This window comes from Hemiscyllium ocellatum, chromosome 5, assembly GCF_020745735.1.
Source record: "Hemiscyllium ocellatum isolate sHemOce1 chromosome 5, sHemOce1.pat.X.cur, whole genome shotgun sequence".
Lineage (NCBI taxonomy): Eukaryota > Metazoa > Chordata > Chondrichthyes > Orectolobiformes > Hemiscylliidae > Hemiscyllium > Hemiscyllium ocellatum.
Window position 1 is genome coordinate 65,796,178 of NC_083405.1, and position 17,178 is coordinate 65,813,355.

At 40.2% G+C, this 17,178-nt stretch overlaps 1 protein-coding gene across 1 annotated transcript in view; it reads left to right on the forward strand.

The window, feature by feature from the left end:
- Nucleotides 1-17,178, forward strand: part of LOC132815730 (ATP-binding cassette sub-family A member 13-like) — a 165,021-nt gene that overhangs the window by 93,124 nt on the left and 54,719 nt on the right. Inside the window, exons 27-30 of the mRNA XM_060824832.1 lie at nt 6,504-6,593; nt 7,308-7,389; nt 11,121-11,248; nt 15,573-15,660. Of these exons, the coding sequence (XP_060680815.1) occupies nt 6,504-6,593; nt 7,308-7,389; nt 11,121-11,248; nt 15,573-15,660 (388 nt within the window). The remainder of the gene's footprint in view (nt 1-6,503; nt 6,594-7,307; nt 7,390-11,120; nt 11,249-15,572; nt 15,661-17,178) is intronic.

Consider the following 17,178-nt stretch of genomic DNA (forward strand, 5'->3'; position numbering starts at 1 on the left):
TGTCTGACCAGCTGTGCTTTTCCAGCACCACACTCTTCGACTCTGATCACCAGCATTTGCAATACTCAATTTCTCCTAAGATCTTTATAACAATCAATGATATTAATTGTCATAATCACCTTCAGGTATTGTTCAGAGATATTATTACACTTCTCTGGAGTTGGTGGAACTGCAACCCAGGCCTCCTGGTTTGGGGGAGGGACACTACCACTGTATTACAGGAGCCTTCTCAATTATCTTCACTATAACTAACTCTATATTCCAAAAGTATTAATTGAATTTTAATTCCACCAGCTTGTTTGGTGGGATGTGAGCTCACATCTCCAGAGCATTAGTCGGGCCTCATCCAGACTATTATGCCACCATCTTTCCTCTGAACCTTTGTGTTGACAGCCATATTCCCATAAATGAGTCAGAAGTTGAAGGGTGCTGCTGAATGGAGATTCAGCCTCTCACTTGGAAATCCAATGGAATTGCTGGAGTCTGGCAGGTTTACATGCTTATCATCTCCTGATCCATCTTCACTCCCATCTCCATCTTTCTCCCCCTGCCCAGCACCTCCTGTCATATGGGCTATGGAAGTCTTTCCACTGCAAAAGACCAAGTCATTAGTGATTGGTATAAAGATAGTCGCAACATAAGAAGGAGTGCTCATGTAGGACCAGTCAGGCTGTTAATCAGCTCGTGAATCTTCTTCAAATCAATTTTATTCTCCAAGGAAAGAATGTGAAGATATGAAAGCAAAAAGTTGCATTGGCAGCAAGGGATAATCATTGCCATGACGTGAAGCATAATTTCAGTTTCATGCTCCACCTCTAGTCTGAAAAGTTGCACAAAGATTTTAATTGTGTCACAAGTGGAATTTTGGTCCTGAACTGATCAATATCAAGCCAGATTTGTGAACATTTTTATAATTTCTACATCATAACCATTATTTAAATAATTTGAGCTCGTTTATATGTTAATTTTTAAAATAATAGCTATTTAAGGACTATTAATATATTTAATGGCTGTTTATTTGAACATAATTGTTCCTCTAAGTGAATGCCATCATTCAACTCATATTCTAAATGAATTGTCTAGATATATATTTCATCCATAAACCTACTTAAGCTTATTCATCTTATTACATGTTGCTTATCACGTTCCTTCATATAGAGCTTGATATAATTGCTTAAATTGTCCTGACAGCTATTAGTCTGTGAAGTATTGTAATAGGTATCAATGAGAATACTGGTCTGTTATTGCTCAGTGATGATTAGAATTATTACTTTCAAGAGGCAGCAGTTTCCATCAACATTTTGCTAACTGAAACAGCCTCAACTCTTGCTCGCCTCACAACTCGAAATCCTAAGCTGATAGTGAAGACAAAAATGTCAGTCTACAATGCCCGCTCCATAAGCACACTGCCGTATGGCAGTGAAACATGGAGTACATAAGCCAGACAGGAGAGAAGATTGAACACCTTCTACTTGAGGCGTATCTGCCTTATCCTGGGCATATCCTGGCAAGACAGAATGGCCAATGCAGTGGTCCTATCTCATGCTGGCCTTCCCAGCATGCACACTCTGCTCAGGCGGTGGAGACTGCGCTGGTTAGGCCACGTCCACCGCATGGAGAATGGCTGCACCCCAAAGAATATCCTCTGTGGAGAGCTTGCATCTGGGAAGAGACCCACTGGGCATCCCCAGCTATGCTACAAGAATGTCTGCATGAGAAACATGAATGTGCTTGATATTGTTATGGATGCTGGGAAAGGCTTGCAGCTGACCACATGAGATGGAGAAGCAACCTGAACCAACACCTCAAAACAGGGGAAACGAAGCTGATGAGTGCTGCAGCAGACAAACGGGCACGAAGGAAGGAGTGCAGCAGTTCTAGCAGATCAATGACCATATATAGATGTGACTTCTACAACTGGGACTGTCACTCCAGCATTGGCCTCTATAGTCACAAGCGACATTGCTTCAGGGAAGCAGAAAGCTAGAACAACGAGGTCAGCCATGACTGAAAGGTGTCTCACTCACTCACAATTATACACACACACACACACACACACACACACACACACACACACACACACACACATGAATATCAGTAGAGACAGGATAAACAAACAGTTGTTTACAAAAATGTGTAACACAAAAAGACACACACACACACATACACACAATAGAAGCAGTCACACGTTAATATATTTATCTAAAAAAGGAAGCATAGATGTGCAGAGGTCCCTTGATTAACAATGAGAAAAGTTTTGCCCACGACCACTATCTGCCAATCTTGTCACAATTGGCCTGTATTGGATATTGGGGATGAACACGTCCAAAAAACTTCCAATGTCTGGTTTCTGGAAGTTCCCTCCATCTGCACCTTTGGGGTAGAACTGAAGATAAGTCACCGTCTGAGACTTTATTTCTCCCTCCATAAAGGCTGCCAATTCTGCTGAGTAATGACAGCAGTTTCTGTCTCTGTTTGTTGGAGTGTTGCTGCAGCTTTGCAGAATGGCAGAGGAGGAAAGTATCGCACAATGAGTGGGATCTTCTGGGCCTGAGGCAGTGGACCTGGAGGCAGGAAGTGAACCTGTTTCTGTGGAATAGTGAAAGACCAGCACCTCCCCCCAACCATCTTCTGGTCTTTGTCTGAATTCCATTCTGATGTAAAGGCCCAAGCTCCATCTTCTTGTGCCGTCTCTGTAGTGATTGTAATTAGGTCAGCAGGTGAAATACGAGTTCCCTGATTGAAGCAGTTAATTTGATCCAACCAGGGAGTCCTGGCTGACAGATAAGAGCAGGAGTGTCAGTAAGGTCAGATAGTGGTGATGTCATTAGGCTAGTGATACAGAACCCAAGTCAATGTTCTGGGAATATCAGTTCAAAGCCCACAGAGACAAGTAATAGACAGTTATAAACGGTGAAATTTACAATTACAGTAAAATTGAAGAAATACTAGTGACTAGAATTAAAGAAATGCAGTGCTACATAAAATCCCTATCAGGATTGGTGAGGTTTATGGGGAGGCACAGTGGCTCAGTGGTCAGCATGCTGCCTCACAGTGCCAGGGACTTGGATTCAATTCCAGCCTAGAGCGACTGTCTGTGTGGAATTTGCACGCTCTCCCCGCGTCTGTGTGAGTTCCCTTCGGAGCTCCGGTTTCATTCCACAGTTCAAAGATGTGCAGGTTAGGTGGATTGGCCACGCTAAATTGTCCATAGAGTCCAGGGATGTGCAGGCCAGGTGGATTATCCATGGGAAATGCAGAGTTATAGGGTAGGGTGGTAGGTGTTGGTTGGATGCTCTTTGGAAAGTTGGTGGGGACTCAAATTGCTGATTGCCCTGCTTCCACACTGTAGGGATTCTCTTCTATGACATCCAGTTCACTCTGAGAGCTGGCTCTGAGTTAGCTGGATAGGTGCCAAGGATTCTCCATGTGTAAATACTGACTGTTGTGAAGTTATTTGAAACTAAAATTAGGGTCCTTAATTGAATAATTAACAACAATTTAAGGGTTTCAATCCAACAGAGCTGCAAATGTCTCATTTAGGATGTAGAAGATTACCCTTGTGGGCAGATTGTCAGTTTGGAGTTCGGAAGGAGTCCCTTCAATCTGCAATAAGATGGAAGCAGTCAAGGGACTAGATGTGGTTCAGCGAGGAGATTGCAATGATTTAACCCCATGCCCCGGCCTTATTTCTGACCATGTGGCTCACTTCTCCCCATCACTTCCATCTTGTGAGACTGTCCTAACAAAACACTATGAGATTGGGTGATCCTTTGTTCTGGAAGTCCATAAGTATTGCTCTGATGACAACCATGGCCTTCACTGTGGATCTGCTAATTTCTGGGACTGCCAGTCACTGATTGGCTGACAGCTTTTGGTGGCTCTTACTTCCTAATTCCAGCAGGAAGTCCACTCTCAGCCAATGAACTGAGTGATTTCTGGAAGATCCAATGGCCTTTCTTTGTAGGCCCTGAGTTTCTTGCCCTGAGACTTACTCTGAAAAAGAAAGATTGTGCCTTAAGTCGGCAACATGCACAGAAGCTCCACAAAGAGATTGAAGAACAACTGAGGCAAGGGGAAATTCGGTTTGAAGTGCTTTGCAAAGTTGGAGCAAGACTGGATTCTCCTGCTCCTCAGATGCTGCCTGACCTGCTGTGCTTTTCCAGTACCACACTCTCAACTCCTCCATATTCCTTGGCAGTGACAGGAGGATGGTTACCATGACAGCCAGTGAACCCAGCATTTCAGTGTGCATGCCCAACAGTCCTTCATGTCTATCCTTTTTGTTTCCGATCAAAGTCCTCCCTGAATCCTCTGTACCAGAATTCATCTGCTACCTTTGGCAAACAAATCCTTCTTTACAACTGGCCTTGCTGCAGCCCACCTACGCCTGAAATCACTCACCCTTGCTTATCTTAATTCTATTCTAGCCTCTAAGCTATGTTTAGTGCCAGTATCTGAGCTGCAGTCTATGAGTGTTAGATCAAGTGCTGACACCTTTTCATCATTTCAGGTAGTTTCCTCTTTAATCTGCTGGCTGGAGAGGCAACAGTGCTTGTTTATCAGAAAGCAGGACTCAGAAGAGGGAGGATGGCTATGGGTGGAAGGAAGTGGATTGGGATCCTAAGATCCATAGTTGCATCTACAGTAGGTTCAAGCAAAATAGCAGTTTGAGCTGAAAGCTAAGGAGACACATCAATCATGAATATATTGTTAACCTTAATGGTCTTGGTGCCTTCTATAGCTCAGGCTCTATGGATTTTGGCTTTATGATGCTGACAGCAATCTTATCAATAGGACTCAGGAGATGGAGGTGTTCTTTTCTCCACCAAATTCTGCTGGGCTCCCTTCTATTATGCATTATTGTTTTCTTTCAAAACAAAAGAATAAATTGTCAATGATTATGTTACTCTGCGGTGATGTTCCTGTCATAGCTGAATAGTTGAAGGAGTTAGAGAGAGATGAATCATTGGTATGATCGTGAGGGGATGAGACCGAGTGTTAAGCATGATTCCCATGTGTCAGGGAGTGGTGTTGGGAAAGTGACAGGTGTGGGATACATTCTCCAGCATAAGAGATTAGTGGTGTGATGAGTAGGAGATACCATGTCAAGATGACCTTGACCACCCAAACAAGGCCATTTAACCTCCTTTGCACGGTGTTGGAACCTAGGGTCCAAAAAACAGTTATTGATTTACCTAGTTCCCTCCTCCTGAACCATTCTGATCGTTCAATCCTTGAGGGTTTCTGACACCCCTCCCCAAGAAACCCAGCTCTATCACTACTGCCTTCAATGCCCCAACCTGAATCCCTGAATCGTCACTCTGCCTTGGTGTTTAATTTTCCAACATTTTAAGTTTCACGAATCTTTAGTGCAGCCTCACTTTAAATATAACAGTCTGCCTTTAAGAAGAGCAATAATTTAATACTGCGTGGTATCTAATCCACAACATTGATTTTCACCTTGCTGATAATTGGTGCAGCTTGCAAGTTGGAAAAGAAGGAAGCAGCATAGGACACACTTGGCCACTCACTACAATATACAGATGCATCAAACCTCAATCGTCTTTGTTTATAACTGGCAGAGGCAGCTCACAAATTGCAATTATTTTCTTTAGTGTGGGATGTTGGCATGGCTGGTAAGAGAGCATTTGTTGCCCATTCCTCATTGCTCTTGAATTGATTGGCTCTCTAAAGGGTAGCTAAGAATCAATCGCATTGCAGTGAGTCTGAAGCCACATGTGGACTAGATCTCCAGCAATGACTGCAGATTGCTTTTCCTCTGAGATCCTAGTAAACCAAATGGGTTTTTTACAACAATTGACAATAGTTACATAGTTACTGTTAGACAACTCTTAAAATGTCAGGGTTTTATTAGATTTTCATTTCAGTAAGTACTTTTAGGTGGGATTCAAACTCCTATCCCCAGATTATTAGCATGGACCTTTGGATTACCAGCCCAGTGAAGTTATCACTGTTCCACTAATTCCCCATCCAAAAACTCGGGCATGCATATCTAGCCTAATGTGCCTCAGTTAAGTTTCTCAATCTGTTTTAAGAGACCTGTTGTCACGTGCTTAATTAGCACAGGTACCAGAATTTAAATTGCTGTGCAAGGTTCACTAGAAACAAATGTGAGTTGGTATGAGCATAATGAATGGTACGCACCATTCTTTTGCCATTGACTACAAAATCAAGGCCATCATAACTATCCAAATACTTTGACTCCAATTATTTAATTAGATGTGTTTAATGTTACAGCTAATGTTTCCAATGTATTAAATTTTATGAATGATGAGGCATCAGTAGTAGCAACTGTGATAATAACAGTAATTATGTTAACAGTGAAATGCACCTTCCATTTTTGGAGTAAATTTATACAAATCAGTATGGCAGAATGCAGGATGGATCTTTCTTCCTAGAATTGTCTGATTAGGGTGCAGTTTGTTGTTCCACTTTCATACTCTTCCTGTGCTTAATTCTGATTTTTTTTCTCTGTACAGTTCTGGTAACAATGATTTTATAAACCTGACCTCCGTGTTGCTGAAGTTTCTGAAAATAAATGAATCCTGCATTGGCCAAGCCTCCAATCCGTAAGTAAACAATGTGACTTTCATTCTTCTCATTAATGCTCAACTTATTAAGGATATTAGTGCTGGGGAATGGATGATTTTCATTTGGGACGCCAAACACAAACTATTAAGCTGCAAAAACAAGTGATCTATCTTTTATGCTTTGATTAACACAGTCCAAAGCCATACAGACTGGTTAACTCAAGCAGATGTGTCACTACTTAACCAATATCCAGATAGTAGAATACCCAAAGTTGTTTCTGGGTTGTCTTTGTTACATATGATTGCAACAGAATCACAGATTACCAATACTTCAGTCAAATCACTAAGGACGTGTCATGAGCACAAAACATCAGTAAATCTTTTTGAACTGCTTTTTCCTGACTATGAAGTTCTCAGTTTAATGTCTCACTTGAAGTACTTCCAATTGTGTAACACTCCTTGATTATGGCACTAAAGTATCATTTTCAATTGTATGATAAAATCTTTAGAATGAAGCTTTAACTCATTAGCTCCTGAGTTTGAGATGCGGCTACAACTGTTGAGCTGAGATTCAAGTAAGAAACATGGAGAATTAAAACTGTTAGATATCTGTCCTTGTTATAGTAATCTTGCTTAAGGCCTATTGTTGAACATACTATCCAATAAGTAAATTAACAGACAAATCACAAAACTGATTTATAAGCTGAAAATCACTATTTTCACTGGAAAAATATCCATTGTATTTTTTATTAGGGACAGTTCTTCATGCGGGTGGAATGGAAATTCAGAACCACAGAGTTTTGTGGGGCACTGTAATTGTGATAATGGCTATCAGGTAAGAATAATGGGTCCTGATACCTCCATTGATTCTGAGCCCACTGGTCATGTTATGCAACAATTTTTGAATTTAGATAAGTTTGACTATATGTTCAACTATATGCAATAATAATGACAATGAAGCCATCAGAAATCACAATATTTAATTCTCATAAGTGGACAATAGTTTCTGGATTACATGCTTAAAATAATTTGGGAGTCCAGAAGTTGCTATGAATAACTATATTCTTCTCCATATGATGCACAAGCTAGACAGCCCCCAGAGTGCAGCTAACAAAAGTTAATCCTTGATATGCTTTTAGTCTTACTGCAAAAACCTTTGAGAAAGATCTTTTTGAATAACTTTTAACAGCATACCAATCTCATAATTAACTCTCTGACTCATTCTTGCTGAAGATGAGCTCTTGCAAAATAACAATGCTACCAAATAACTTTCCTTTCCACAGATAAATGCTAAATACAAATGTGTAAATGAAGCACAAGTAAACCAGAATGAACCTAACTGTTGGTTCAGTGTAGGATTAAGGAAGGCTTGCTTAACTATACTGTTGCAGGTTACTGAGAGTGTGATGAAACAAACCATTCATTGTAATTGTGCTAAAATGGCATTAATTGTAGTGGTTAAAGAGTCAACTTTAATTAAAGTTTTCTGATGCTTTTTGCCCCCATGTGGTTTTACAACATAAGTGTAATTGTTTTATTCCAGTTTTCTTAGTGACATCATTACTCCATTCTACCCAAGTCTGTGACATGCATAAGATAACTTAAATACTTAAAACAGCATCCTGTGAGCTAGGAAATGTATCTGTAGAAAGGAGAGTTATTTTGTAGCATTATAATTTTACAAGAGCTCATCTTCAGCAAGAACAAGTCAGAGAGCTGGAAATTTAACAGTTAATTTTAGTCACCATAACATGCTCAATTAAATTTGAAGTGCTCATTTTCTCATTAAAATTTCCTGGGATTATATCCAGTGAAATCATATTTAAACGTATCCCTAATTATCTTACTTAGGTTTAGCATGATTGCCTTAAATTACAAAAGTCAAGGTTAGTGCAACTGTCTTTATACTGATAAATAGTATAATCTGATGCATAAACTTGACTGCTCAGTTACAACTTAAAGTAAAAGCTCAATTCTAGCCTTGATGTAAAAGAGCATTTATAATTTGTGTCATAAAATTATTTATGAGCTGTCCCATACCCACTGGGAGCCAAAAAAATTTACCTTAAGGTAATTGATCCCAGCTGGTTTGACTCTACTGTCTGGATATGGGGGTTTTCCTGGGGCATCAGCAGAACTCTCCATAAGCATAAACTTAATTGAGGTCTTTAACAATAAAATGAGTGGCCTACCCAAACTAGCCTTTGAACTCATCAAGATGTGACCTCTTACAGTGGAGTTTTGAGGAGGAGCACGCATGGGAGATTATCCCATATTCTCTCCTACTCTGGAAAATGGCACGACTAAAAGCTGGAGGTGGAACATGGGTGCAACTTGATTCAGCCTTTTTCCATCTCTTTCTTTCTTACGTAGGAAGATAAACAGAAAAACTAAACCAAACCATTTAGTCTTTTTAATTCTCTCATTTAGTTAGATCAGAGCTGATCTACCATCCTCAAATCCAGCTTGCTGCACTAATCCTAAACCATTTAATTACCTTTGTATCTAAAACCCTATTAGTTTCTGTCTTGAATAGAGACAAAGAATGCACAACTCTCTGAGGTACAGAATTCCAAAGATTCACAACCTTTTTCATTGAAGTTATTTCTCTTGACTTTACCCCAAGTGGCTTACCCCTTTTCCTGAAAATGTGATCCTTTTACCAGATACACAGAATTACAGAATGGTGACAGTGCAGAACCAAGTCATTCACCCCATCATACCCGCATCAACTCCAAGCATTTAGACTTAATATCAACCTTCCACCTTTTCCCCATAATGCTGCGCATTGTTTCTATTTAAATAATCATCCACTGCCCTTGTAAATGACACAGTTGAACTTTTGTTGTAGCAAATTACTGCAGATGATAGAATCTGAACTGAAAACAAAAAATGCTGGAGATCACAGCACATCAGGCAGCATCCATGGAGAGAAAACAAGCTAATGTTTTGAGTCCAGGTGACTCTTCATCAGAGCTAAAATGAAGCTGTGATGAAAAGTCATTTAGACGGGAAACAGTCGAACCTTTCTCTGTCAAACTTCCAAACCTAGACCACTACTGTGTGAAAAAGATTTTTCTCATCTTGCTTTTGTGTCTTTTTCAAAGGACTTAAAAACTGTGCCTTCTCATTCTTCATTCTTTTGTGAACAGGAACAGTTTTACACCATCTACTCTGTCTGCACCCCTCATGATTTTGAAAATTTCTTTCAAATCTGCCTTCGGTTATCTCCTTTCTAAAGAAAGCACTTTCCTGCTTCTCCAGTCCAAGCTCATGACTGAAGCTTCTCCTCCCTGGAATCATTCACATAAACCTCTTTTGCACTCTCTTCAATGCATTGATATCGTTCCTAAAGTAAGGTGCCCAGAACTGTACAAATAACACTTCAACTGAGGTCTAACTAATGTCCTATATAAGATTAGCATAATCTCCTTGCTTTTTCACTCTATGTCTCTATTAATGAACCCTAGAACACTGTTTGCTTTATTAACAGCTCTCTCGACCAATCCTGCCAGTTTTAAAGGTTAGACCACATTTACACCTACTTAATTCAATTTCCATGTCCTTATCCATTCACTGACCTGTCTCTGTCAGTCTGCAGCCTCTTTGCATTGTCCTCAATACTTACTTTCCCACCTAGCTTTGTATTTCCAGCCAATTTGAATGCATTGCATTTAGTTTATTCATCTAAGTTATCAACAGGAATTGAAAATAGATGAGACATAAATATTGTTCCTTGCAGTAACCTATTGACACTGCCAGTCTGAAAATGTGATAAATAATGACTTATTTATTCCAATCCTCGTTTACTGTTGATAAACAATCTTCAATCTGTCCTAATATATTAACTCCAATTCCACAAGTCTTCATTTTGTGTAGTCACCTTTTTCATGATACACTGTCCAGTAAAATGTTTATTGAAAATGCAAATTGGTCTAGTCAGAATTTTAAATTCTCTGTTTTGAAATTGGAATTCATTGCTGTCAACAGCTCTTTATTCATTCATTTGATCTCAAAGCTGCTTATCCTTCCCAGTTTTTGTCAGGCTGCATTCTTTACAATATAGCACAGTGGCTCAGTGTTTAGCACTTCTGCCTCACAACAACAGAGACCCGAGTTCCAGCCTCAGGTGACTGTCTGTGCGGAGTTTGTCCGTTCTCCCTGTGTCTGTGTGGGCTTCCTCCGGGTGCTCCAGTTTTCTCCCACAGTCCAAAGATATGCACATTAGGTAAATTGGTCCTGCTAAATTGCCTGTAGTGTTCAGTGATGCGTAGGTTAGATGCATTAGTTTGGAGTAAATGTAGAGTAATAGGATAGGGGAATGGGTTTGGATGGGTGAATCTTCGTGGGATCAGTGTGGAATTGTTGGGCCAAATGGCCTGTTTCCACACTGCAGGGATTCTAAAATATTGAAATCTAAGTTTCTTTTTAATTGATCATTATTTCTTGATTACCTTGTTGAATGTTTCCTCAACCTTTGTGGTATTTTGCACTTCAGCCTTTACCTTTCGATTGAAGGTATCTCAGTAAAAGTGATATAACTAACTCATTGTATTTATCTTACAGCAATGTCCAGCAGCAAATACCACAACGCCCTACTACAGAAATAGTGAGGGACAACTGCTGTACAACCTCACAGGTTACAATCTGCAAGACTATTTAATATCAACGGAAAACATGTTTGGACAAAATAGGTAAAGTACTTTGGCTGAATCCATGTTATGAACAATTTTGAAAGTTAGGCTCAATCTTACATTTTTTTGGCTCAGTCTGAGTTGCTTCAAATTTTTGGAGGATCTTTTGTCAAAAGGCCTAATGAGTTTTCTCATTGTATCTTATCTTTCTTTATATATTTGCCCACCTCTGTGGCTCTCATCATGTGTGACTTCTTCCCCACCTTACCATGCACCCTTCCACTGACAACACTTGTACCCATGCCATCTTTAAAAGTCAATTGTGCGCCCAGACAAACACTGTCAGTCCAGAACTACCTGACGTTTGCTGACATTTGCCACAGAAAAGGCAGATGGGAAAAAAAATCAATGTTTTACTTCGTGGACAAGGCCCGGGATGTCCTGCTGGAAGAGACAGTGCCAACTAGAGCATTCTTCCTAGTCTAGACCAATAACAGTGGCCATGACACTTGGTCATACCAACCTGGTCTGATATTGCCACCCCTGTGAAAGTAGTCTCTGACGTCAAGAGGAATGCCCATCACTGTAATTACTCCACTCTGCCAAGAGGAGTACCACCATAGTCTCTCCAATACCTCACACTCACTCTGTCTGTGCTACTGAATCAACTTCCAAATAAGGGCCAAGCTCTACCAGAACACTGCTGCTTGCAACATCTTCCCTAATGGCTTTCATTCTCCCCAACTCCAACACCACTAGCCTTTCGTGTTTCATCTTACCACAAGCACTGTCAGTGAGGACACCACTCCACTCATACTGAGAGTAGTTGCTATACCAACCACAACAATACCTGTAGTACTTACCTCTCTCTCATTCCAGAAGAGAAACAGAGCACAATAGATGAGGAAAAGGTAAGATGGGTGGTGTGCTGTCTGTCATTTGACTCCTCACCTTTTATGTGTGAGGACTCTCACTCTGACCACCCTAAACAGGATCAGGACTGGTGTCAGAGGCTCCCTTTGATTTACTGTCCAGGAACCTCCTGAGTGAAGGAGATACCCCTGGGTGCAGCTGAGGCCTGCTGACAACCATGATGAGCTTCCTGCCTTTATGTCTACTAAACAGTATGGCCAAACAGCTGTAAGATGTAACAAACTCAGGTAATGCTGGAGAAACTCAACAGGTCTGGCAGCATCTATGGAGATAGAAACAGAGTTAAAGTTTTTGATTCAATATGACTTCTTCAGACAGATGCTGCCAGAGCTGCTGAGTTTCTCCCAGAATTTGTAGTATTTTGCTTTTAAATGTAATACGAACCCAGTATCTCTGGCTGAGAACAAAATGCTAAAAGGCAGGCAAGGAAATACCTGGCAGGGTGCTGTGAGCATCATAATAGCTGCAGAGTGCATTATCTTTAAAAAAAACCTGCTGCTTTTTATGATAGATTTTCTGCTGTTTAGATGTTTACACAAGGTGTTAAGAAGTGTAGACTGTTTTCTAATTGAGGAAAGACTTCTGAAAACTGAAGCATGTAGGATCTTAAGAGTCCTAATGTAGTATTCTCTTAAGGTTAATATACAGATTCAGTTGATAGTTAGGAAGGCAGTTGCAATGTTTGCATTCATTTCCAAAGGGCCAGAACACAAGAGCACAGTTGAACTACTGAGACTATATAAGCTCTGGTCAGATCACATTCGGAATATTGTGAGCAGTTATTAGCCCCATATCTAAGGAAGGAGGTGGTGGCTTTGGAGGGGGTTCAGAGGAGAGTTACAAGAATAATCCCAGGGATTAAGGTCGTATAATTTGAAGAGCGGTTGAGAACTCTGAGCCTATATTCGATCGAGTTTAGAAGGATAAGGGAGGATCTCTTTGAAACTCACAGAATATTAAGAGGCCTAGATAAAGTGGTAATGGAGAAGACGTTTGTACTAGTAGGAGAGACTAGGAGCCAAGGAAACAGTTTCAGAATGAAGAGACGACCCTTTAATACTGAGAGGAGGAGGAATTTATGAGGTAGTGAATCTGCAGAACTTATTGCTAGAAAAGGCTGTGGAGGCCAAGTCATTGAATGTATTTGAGACAAGTTCTTGATTGCTAATTGGATCAATTGTTAGGAGAACAAGTGTGAGAAACATATTATCCATTATCCAAATAATAGAACAGTCTTGATGAGCCAAGTAGCCTAATTCTTCTCCAATATCTTATTGTCTAAATTTCTGACATTGATGCTATAAATAGCTATGACTGGGTGATACTTTTAAGAAGTAGTAAGTGAGGCTTTTTCCAGGAATGTATTATAGAGTCATAGAATCAAACAGCCTTGAAACAAATACTTCAGCCCAACTCGTCCATGCTGTCCAGATTCCCTAAACTGAACTAGGCCCATTTGTCTGTGTTTGACCCATATCCCTCAAAACCTTTCCTATCCATGTACCTTTGCAATGTCTTTTAAATGATGTTATTGTATTTGCCTCTGGCAGCTCGTTCCATACAGGCACCACCCTCTGTGTGAAAAAGTTGTTTCCCAGGTCCCTTTTAAATTTTTCAACTCTCACCTTAAACCGCTACCCTCTAGTTTTGGACTCCTTTTTCTTGGGGAAAAGACCTTGGCTATTCAACTTCTCTCTGCCCTTCACGATTTTATGAACCTCTACAAGGTCACCCCTCAGCCTTCTACACTCCAGAAAAAAAATCCCAGCCTATCCAACCTCTCCTTTTCACTCAAACCACATCATTGTAAATCTTTTTTGCATCCTTTCCTGTTTATTAACATCCTGTTGGAATTCTCAGAAATATTCCAAACATATGCAAATGGTTTATTGGTTTTGTACATTATGGATATTAGGATAGTGGGTAATGGAGGAGGCATGGAAAGAGCATGAAGGGTATGATGAACATGAAAAGTATTACATGCACATGAGAAATAGGAGGTATGGAGGGCTACCCAACTGTGTGAAATACACTACCTGACTCGACTCTATCGGCCCTGTTGTAGGCTGTATTCCTCCTGGAATAAGAATGCTGGAGGGAGAATGGTAGATATGAGGAAGCATGGGAAACGTATCGGTTCAATGAGATATTGAGGACAAGCATTTAAGGGCTTAACAATTATCATTGCAAGAGGGACTGTATCCTGATACATGAGGGTAGGCATTCCAGTCTACAGACCGCTCCATCTGCTCATCTCCAATGCCAGCTCAGAAGGTGGTAGTCCCAACTACATCCTATCCCTGTTTGCCCTGAATAAAAATAATATCATCTTGAATGGAAACAAGTCTGTGGAGTCAGTAACTTTTCTGTCTCCTGAGATTTGTCTCCTTCATGAAAATATAGTCTCGAATCATAAAATTGAATAAATTTTACCATTGTCAACCTACATTATGCTTCCTATTACAATGTAGATGTGAGTCCATTCCACTGCTTTTGTGAATTGGAAAGTGACTCATTGTGCAGTGTTCTCCCTGGAATTTAGGTCTATGTAGGCTGACTCAGCCTGTCTGCTGAATTGATGGGAATTTGAGAGATGAACATTCAAATTGGGATGTGTTGTTATTTCAAGGCTAAGGTGACCATATCTATCATCTAGAATATTTGAGACGTGTGGAGAGGTAAAGGAGAACAAGTCATTTCACAGTGCAGGCAATCCTTAACAGAAGCTAGGATTATATTTTAAGAAGACAAAGAGATGGTAACCTGACCATCCTGCACTTGAAAATATATAGTCTAGTCACCAACTGTAAAGACTGGAAAATCAGAGCTGCTCTATTCATAATCTAAAAAAATCTTAAATGTGTGCCAACATTGTTAAGCCACAGCGAGAGTATTATATACAGTTCTGGAATCCATGTTTAGAAGGAATAATAATGCAGAGGAAAAATACCAGGATATTGCATGATTGGAGAGTTCCAATGATGAAGAGAGATTGGTTAGATTGGGTATTTTTTTCTTGGAGCAGATTGAGTATTTGAGATGTGTAAAATTATAAGGGGCATAGATATGATGGACAGGAAGGAGCTTTTCCCCTTGGTGAAAGGATCGCTAACTAGGTGGCGTGGATTTAAGGTGAAGGGCAGGAGATTTAGTGGAGTTTTTTTTAACTGAGGATGGTGGGAATCTGAAACTCACTGCTTGTCAGAGTAGCAGAGACAGAGATCCTTGTAACACTCAAGGAATACGTAGATGTAGTACCAAGGCATACAAGTTATGGGCCAAGTGTTGGAAAATTGGATAACAACAGTGAGGTAGCTGTCTTTGACTAGTGCAGATTTGATAGAGTGAAGGGCCATTTTCTGAACAGTAGGCATAACTGTTAAATGTAGAACTTTCGATTGCTACCAAATATCTTCCAACCACCTGTTCTCAACACTTGTATTATTAACAGATTAGGAGGATGGTCAATTGGAGAAGAACTGCCGGATAATCTCGAGGAAAACAATTTCACTCAGTTGGGACTTAATTCCTTAATGAAGGTAAGAACTATCTACAACAAAAAGCTCTTTTACAAAATTATTAAGAGTATGTGTATTAATTATTATTGGAGGAATGGTACAATGGGGTTAGTAAAATAGTTCAGAAAGGCACAATGCTGAATTCACACCTTAAGAATGTTATTCTCCATTTTTCTTTCTGGGAACAGCAATGTGTACTGTGTACTTGCAAGAAAATCACGTCACTGTTTATTGCAAAGCACACAGCAATCAATTTATACCGAACACATGATAATAACTAGATGATCTATTATTTTATGATTCACTTTTGGAAGTATGAGAATTAAACATGACAGCAGAGAAAATACATTTTCCTTTTACATCCCTAGAGGGAAAACAAATTTTTACTTTTGTGTTTATACGAAAGATGGCATTTTCATTTGTGCAGTACTTTCTCAGTGCTGAACTAGAGCATCAGCCTAAATTTTTTGCTCAAGATTTTTGGTGGGCTTTAGTAGACAGCAGGGTGGCTCACCCACTTTTGATTCCATCCTTGGGTGGCTATCTGTGTGGAGTTTGCACATTCTTCCTATATCTGCATGGTTTCCTCCCATAATGTGCAGCACAGGTAGATTGGTCATGCTACATTTCCCCAAGTGTGCAGGGATGTGTAGATTAGGTGGATTATATCTGGGAAATACAGGGTTATAAGGGATAGGGTAGAGGGGTGGGTCTGGGTGGGATGCTCTTTGGCGGGACGGTGTGGACTTGATGGAGCAAATAGCCTCCTTTCATATTGTAGAGAAGGACTTGTGCATAGACCAACCGTCTGACTCAGAATGAGTGTGTTATCATTCAACCCAGTTGACATGGTAGAGTGGTATGTGAACTGTAATGAAGCAGGCAGATCAGTTGAATTTGATGTCACAAAGAAAGGAAACTAAGTCACCTCTCCTGCAGACTTTTTGCACCAGCAGTGAAGGGAATAAATGTTTGAAAAGGTGAAAGGGGACCATAAGTATCGCTGGAGTCACACCCCTCCAAGTCAAGTGGGAAGTATTCCATCACACTCCTAACTTGTCCCTTGTTGATGGCGAACAGCCTTTGGAGTGTCAGGGCTTCAGTTTCTTATCACAGACTTCTCAAGCTCTGTCCAGCACTTCTGTGGCTGGTCTAATTACCTTTCATATCAATGGTTTTGTTGATGGGATATTCAATGATGGTGATGCTATTAAATGTTAAGGGGAAATACAAAATTAAAAATCACACAACACCAGGTTATAGTCCAACAGGTTTATTTGGAAGCACGAGTTTCAGGGCACTGCTTCTTCATCAGGTGCACCTCCAAATCATAAGGGGAAATAGTTAGATTCTCTCTTGTCATTGGCTGAGGCCCACCTAAGTCTGAAGAGCAAGACCTCAGCATGTTACCATCTCTGTAAGGATGGATACTTTCCAACAAGATATTTAAATTTACAGCATCCAACTTCTTAAAGACATTTACTGGTGTAAGCCAACAGCAATTCTTAGGTGCAGAGTTATAAGCAGCTGTTCTTCACC